This window comes from Melospiza melodia, chromosome 3, assembly GCF_035770615.1.
Source record: "Melospiza melodia melodia isolate bMelMel2 chromosome 3, bMelMel2.pri, whole genome shotgun sequence".
In the NCBI taxonomy this organism is placed as follows: domain Eukaryota; kingdom Metazoa; phylum Chordata; class Aves; order Passeriformes; family Passerellidae; genus Melospiza; species Melospiza melodia.
In genome coordinates this window covers 107,804,224-107,811,001 of record NC_086196.1, presented here as the reverse complement: position 1 = coordinate 107,811,001, position 6,778 = coordinate 107,804,224, and the positions used below count along the sequence as shown (strand labels likewise).

The following is a 6,778-nucleotide window of genomic DNA, read 5'->3' as shown; positions in this document are numbered from 1 at the left end:
TTCAGTCAAGGCAGGCCTTGTCTTTTGAGTGTTTTTCTCAAGGAAAAAACAACCATGTGCTTTGAGAGAAAACCTCTGTGCAGTTCTGTACAGCTGTCCCCACTTCAGTATTGACCTCAGCAGTCCAGGCAAGGAAAAACTCAGGGAAGGAGATTCTCTGGAAGTTGGGCTCTCATGGGGAAAGGTCTTGGTGACAGTGGGCAACAGGGATATGCACTTTGTGTGTCCAGGGTGTTATCCAGACCTCAAAATAGCATCTCAGCATCTGTGAATAAAAGGGGAATAGGTGAGAAAGTTAAGGTGTCTGCTGGTTGATCTCAGCATTGCAGGCTGTGATGGGGCAGGAGAAAACAGCATCCTTTTGTCTGCCCACTTTATCCTAGGAAAAGTGCTGTTTGCTGAGTGATCCTGTCTAGTGGGAAAGCCTGTGTTTCCCACCTAGGAAAGCTATTTAGCCCCTGCTCTATTTCTGCACACTCTCAGTCACCCAGGAGCATGGGCCAGGTGGATATGTCTGCTTCAACTCCCTGCAGGCAGGAGCTGGCCCTGGATGCACGGAAGGTGAGAACCTGGCCTCACCCCAGCTGGCTTGCAGAGGAGAGGCAGAGCTGCTCTAAAAGTGATTGTACAGCTAGAGATGACCAAGAATCCCCTGCAGTTCCACCCCAAATAAATGGAACACATACCTGTTGAAGGTTTTTTTCCCTCTGGAAGTGACATCTGTCCAGGCTGGGGTGATCCCTCTTCTCACACACGGTGCGTTTGATTTCCACGTGGAGCATGTACTTCAGCCCTCTGACTATCTAGAGAAAGCAGTTTCCTCCTTTAGAGTGAGGGCAGGGGAAAGAGATGCCAAAACTTCGGCTAGGAATCAAGTGCTAGAGCTGGGAACTGTGTGTCACCCACACAGAGCCCTCCTGTGTAGCAGTGCTATAGGGGACAGCTTCAGCAGCCCTGAGGAGGATCAGGGATGCTGTGCCTTGGATATGCCATACAAGGGTCAGTTAGAAGATGGTTTGGAGAGCCATCGGGAGCCTGCTGCTCTTACCTGTACCATGGCTTGCTTTATCTGTGATTCCTTAAAGAGGAAGAGGTCATTGGAGCTGTTGTTGTATCTGTAGACCCCAAAGCGAGCGGCCCTGCGCACCTCGGGGCTGTCGGTGCTCACTGGCACAGGGAAGCCAGGTCTTATGGTTGAGTGGGGTGGTGTAACATGTGACCCTGAAACAACACCAAACACCAGGGTAAAACACAGCAGGGGCATGAAAGGGTGGGAGCTTCAGCCCTCTGAACCAATGCTAAACCCTTTTACTCATCCTATGCATTTGGAGGTCTCTGCTCGCATCCATTACAAAGTAGTTTTCATTTATATGACTGAAATGGTGAAACAGTCCCAGGAAATGAAGTGACATAAAGAGATGCTGCCAGAAGTGAAAGCAGAGCTCAAAATTACTCAGAAGAAGCCAGAGTATCACAAATTCTATTTCAATGTCTCTGTTATAACTCCCGGTTTATAAAAAGACCAGTTTTGAAACTGCTTATAAAGATAGGCCAGATGTTGCTCAGAGTGCAGTATAGTTTTGATAACATATCAAACACTGGCTCCAGAGTCCTGCTGCTCTTAATTTGCATATCTTATCTTACAGATACAAGTTTTTATCCCACATCCCACCCTTAAACCTTTGATGGCATCTTGAGGTTTTTATGTTAGAAGGATTCAGATGTGAGGAAGAAATTCTTCACTGAAAAAGGGTGGTAAGACACTGGTACATGTTTAATCATTGGAAGTTTTCAACTCCAGGCTAGGTGGGGCTTTGAGCAAGCTGGTCTGGTGGAAGGTGTCCCTGTCTGTGGCAGGGCAGTTGGAAGTAGATGGTCTTTAAAGCCCCTTCTAACCCAAACAATTATATTATTACCAAGGTCATGGAGTGGAGAAGCAGGTGTGCAGAAAATGGAAATTGGGGAGTGTGGGAGTTAACCCATGACCTTTCACATTAGAGCAGTTCATAAAACCATTTACTGTATATTTTTACTTGCTTGTGTAGCTCTTTCCCCACGCACCGCTTATTTTTCCATCATTTTAAAGAAGCTCAGACCTTACAGTTGATGTCACTATTTCACCCTCTTTTACATTTCCTTTCCTCTCCATTTTCCCACTTCTGAAATCATAGAAGAGGAAAAAAATCCCCAATCCTGGAGAAGGTGCCATCCAGCCACTGCCAATGCCCAGGGCTGCAGGTGCAGGACGTGACCCTGTGTGCGTGCAGGCAGCGAGCCTGGCTGTGCTTGTGCACACAGGTGTACACACAGAGGATGTATTCAATCTGCTGTGAAAGTCAAGCTTTTTATCACCTCTAGCTTTTTTTCACAGATAGATCTCTCACCCCCAGCCAGCTGCACAGAGCATAGGCCGTGCACTTAAACCAGTTTGCAGGGGCAGCTTGATGATCTGAAGTCTATTAAAAAAAATAAAATAGCCAAACCAGAATTATGTAACATCAACGGCATAGAAGGTGACAAAAATTTATCACACATGTTGCTTATGCACATCCCACTTATACTGTCACGTCCTTCTCACAGGTGTTAATTGCTGCACCCACTTGTAACAGTGCTCAGGGATTTACACCTTGACCTGCAAAGGAGAGACTCAATTCCACATCCCTCCTCAACCCAAGGATGTCCAAATCCATCTCTCTTCCTGGCTGACACCCCAACTTCCTTAAAGACCCCTGTACTTTCTTGCAGGTGGGAGCTGAGAGACCCAGGCCATGTGTTGCAGAGGAGTGGGTGTTCTGCAGGTGGCTTTTGTCTGCTGTGGAGCTGATGAGCTCTCCCGTGCCATGCCTCTGATCTGTGTTTGCACTATGGGTGTGCAGCCAGTGTTTTGTGGTGTTTTTTCACCCAACAGCCCAGAACCCACTTGTAGGTCCCAAGACTACTTATCGATGATATTTTCACCCCCAACGAAGGGAGAGAAATGATGCTCTGACTCCATCTTATCAGAAGGCTAATTAATTACTTCATTATACTATGTTATTCTGTATTATTTTACATTACATCTAAACTGAATCTGCCAAGCACTCAACTGCACTCCACTGCACAGAATTTTGTGACTGTCACCCAACAGTCCCAACACACACACACACACTCTTGGCCCCGACAGGCCAAGGAAACAAAACCCCATCACTTTGGGTAAACAATCTCCATGTTGCATTCTACTTTGGCACAAACACAAGCACAGCAAATAAGAATTGTTTTTCCTTCCTCTGAGGTTCAGAGAATGTGAAACCCAGAAATATTCTTGGGAAGAATTGTGCTTTGCTTGTCTCTGTGAGGAGGAATGTGGCAACACCTATTCTCTGTGGGATGGTGTCTTCTTGCTGCAGCAAGGGTGGGATTTGAGAATCACAGAAGCTTGTGACCATCCAGCCTTGGACCAAAGGTGTTTCTCAGGCAAGCACATCACACACAGTGCTCAGCTCATGGGTAAAACTTTTCACAGGGGTTTAAGGCACTGCCATCCACAGGTGATTGAGGAGGGCCATGCAGGACCTGTCTGCAGGCAGAAATGAAGCTCCAAGCAGAGCAGAACCTTGGTCTGCCCACCAGGCCAGCAGTCCTGTTGTCCAGAAATGCCATCTTTTTCCTGTGCCATCAATACCAACCCAACAGCTATAGGGACCAGATTTTTCCTGACCTCACTTAGCAGCTGGGACATCCTGCCAGGCTGAGAGCAGGTTGCTGCCCTGGGCTTTTCTTGCTGCTCCCCAGCACCTTGCTTGAATATCTGCTCTCACACCTGTTGGAAAGTCAGGTGTTGCAGTGTTGACATCAGATACTGTTCTTTGCAGAAGGAGGTGATAACCACAGCCCCTTTCAATCTGTACACAATGTCCTTTTGTGGCTTTTGAGAACCTCTTGAGTCATGGTGACGTCTTTTATAGGCCTGAGGTGAATGAGACTGGCTGAAACCACACTGTGTGGATGGAAAGAAAACTATTATGTGTGTTATTCAAACCAAGAGTCAGAGTCCAAGAGCCCTTGTTCCTGACTCCAGTGCTGGGAGATCCAGCAGTGTCACACATGGCCAGGCCTCTGAAATGCATCACCTGGAGAGGCGAGCGAGCTGGACAGGTGTTGTAGACAGGTAGACTCAATATACCATGTGTCGTAAGCAGGGGAGAGGTTATAGGATATATTTCTCCCCCAGCTTTCACTAAGGAGTACTGGGTGTTTTACCTCGTTCACCTGATACAACTTGGTGTTGAAAACTACTCATACCAGAGCAAAGTGGGTATGAAATCTACTGAGCCCTCATGGGAGATCTTTATCCCACCATTTTCCTCTCAGATTCTTTAGGGCTAGGATTTGGTTTTCTTTGTGTGCTTTCATTCCCATTCAATGTCGTGGCAAACACACAGGTCTGAAATCACTTTCAGTGTTTGGAATAGTTTGCAGCACTCTATTTCCAAACCCCAGGGACTCTCTGGTGTGAGGTACCTGTAATTCTGATTTTTTTCTCTGCAGCCTTTTCTGACCGTTTCATCTCTGGCTTGTCTTTAGTGCCATTTCCTGCAAATTAGAATTTGTGTGAGGTGATGGCCCCATTCCAGGCACACACAAGGCAGATTTGGCTCAGAGGGCAGATAGCTCTGCAGGGCTCTAGGCATGCCAGCATTCCTGAGACATCCAGGCTGTGTGGGAGCAGAGGCACAGCATAACTTGGCCAGGCACCTACCACACTCAGAGGGCACGAGTGTGTGATCTCACAGTCTGAGCAGACAACTCTTGCTGCTCTAGGGGGAGATGCTCAGGAGCAGAGCATTCATGTTCAGAGCCCATCCTTGCTCCTGGATTTGGAAACGTCAAGAGAGAGATGGAAAAGCCAGCCCTCCTCTTGCTCCTTCTGTTGGGCAATAGTAGGGTTAAACCCTTTGCTTGCTCAAAATTAGCTGGCAACCATCTGTTATTAAGCAAACAAGGGCTGGTTTTGCAGATATGAGTTGAATGTTGCATTAAGAGGCTCTCTATAGTGCTTTCCTCCTTGAGGATTGCTTTGGGGACCTTGTTCCTGCAGTCTGAGAGAGCAATCATTCCTGTGGCTGCTCCCTCCCAGGCTACAATGAAACAAAAAGCAGATTGCAACGTGTTGATTTGTTTTTTTCTACCAGATGCTTTGAAAATCTCCTCCCCATTTCTCCCTCCTTTAAAAACTTCCTCCCCCTAGCAAGGCTAAGGCTTTATCTTTACATTTAAGATGTGGCAGAGTTCCTGCATGCCTCTGCAGCCCCCAAAGGAAACCACAGCGGTACAAAAAAGCTACTGGCTAACCCAACACCATCCCTGAGTTCTTTCTGTATATGTGAACCAAAGTAATGCTGAAATATATTCAGTAGTACTGGACCAAAACCTTCAGAGAAAAACACTCATGTCTGCAGCTCCCATTCTAAAGATTTAAGGCCAGCTGCAATCAAGAGAGTTCCCTTGCTCAGCAAAGAAAGAAATGAAACAGGTTAATGCTTCATTAAAAGTCAGCTAATCTGCACTCAAGTGTCCATCTGTACTTAGCAGTCAGATTGTTACCCGCAGCCTTTAGATTTAATAATCAAGGTCACGCAGAGTTCAAACACTGACAAATGAGTTAAAACCATAAATTGACTTTAAAGCCCCTAAATGATATCCCTGGACAGCATGGTTCACTAGACAAGGAGAAAGTCTTTGGAGCAGTTGGGTTTTCAGCTGCAGCCTGAGCCCTGCAGTGCTGAGCCAGCACGGCAGCGCTTGGAGAAAGGCTGTTACTTACCACAGCACCACATAGCAGCACTCACAGAACGTGAACCACAAGGAAAACAGCAATTATTTCCCATTCTTACCGCCTGAAGTCCCGGTGAAGCTCCAGAGTGCCAAGCAGCAAAGTGCAGCAAGGCTGCAGGGGAAGTTCACTGCCATCTCCACCGCTCCACAAGAGGAGCCCGACTGCCCAAGGAGTCACTGCCCTGCTTCCTGCCAGAGAAATGCTTCTGTGAGTGCTCTTATTGGCTGGTGGGGATGAAAAAAACCACCCTGAAACCCCCTGAATCGTCACAGCTCTGATGCAGGCTCTGTTTCCTGCTGATGACCACATACCTCGAAGCCCAACCACGAAGCTGCGGCTTGGTGACAGCAGCGCCAGCCTTGCATGAGACAGGGACTTTTGCTTTGTGATCCTCAAGAGCAACAGCGTGGACAAATACATGTGATACAGCACTGGAAAGGGGTGTGGGGGTGAGCAGAGTTAGTGTCATGTGCTTTAAGGGTCATGGGGAAAATTCACATTTAAGCAACAGTTAATGAGCCCTGGGGATGTGGCTCATGGCTTGGATTTGTGCATCTGAATGTGGACACCTGACAGAGGTGATGGGTCCAGGGTTTTGCCTCCCCTGATGTGGAGATTGGGGTTTGGGTGAGGGAGATGAGGAAGTTTTAGGGGTACCCATCCAAGGGGGCTGTGAAGAACAAAACCAGTGGGGAAAACATTTTGGGTTTGGTGGCAGGGCATCACACCCTCCATTTATAAAAGGTGTTATGACAACAGGAAAGGGCGGCATTAGAGAGGATCAGTTTTTTCTAGGTGATATCTAGAAAGAAGAGAAACAGGGGAGAGGGGTATTTTGTCCCTCTGTGGCTTGAATTATCCAGTGTAAGTCCTTGGTGTCTAGAAGATCCTCTCTAGGCATTGCTGGCCCATGCTGGGAAGCTTGAAAACCCAGGGAAAGGGCTGGGTTGCTAAACTTTGTGG

At 47.4% G+C, this 6,778-nt stretch overlaps 1 protein-coding gene across 1 annotated transcript; it reads right to left on the bottom strand.

Moving 5' to 3' along the window:
- On the bottom strand, nucleotides 1-6,014 carry CST7 (cystatin F). The gene is made up of 4 exons (XM_063153505.1): nucleotides 5,874-6,014; nucleotides 1,049-1,221; nucleotides 687-803; nucleotides 1-265 (listed from the first exon to the last, which is right to left on the bottom strand). The coding sequence occupies exons 1-4, from the start codon at nucleotides 5,947-5,949 to the stop codon at nucleotides 173-175; spliced, it is 459 nt and encodes a 152-aa protein (XP_063009575.1). The 5' UTR covers nucleotides 5,950-6,014; the 3' UTR covers nucleotides 1-172.
- Between the last annotated feature and the right edge of the window lie 764 nt (nucleotides 6,015-6,778).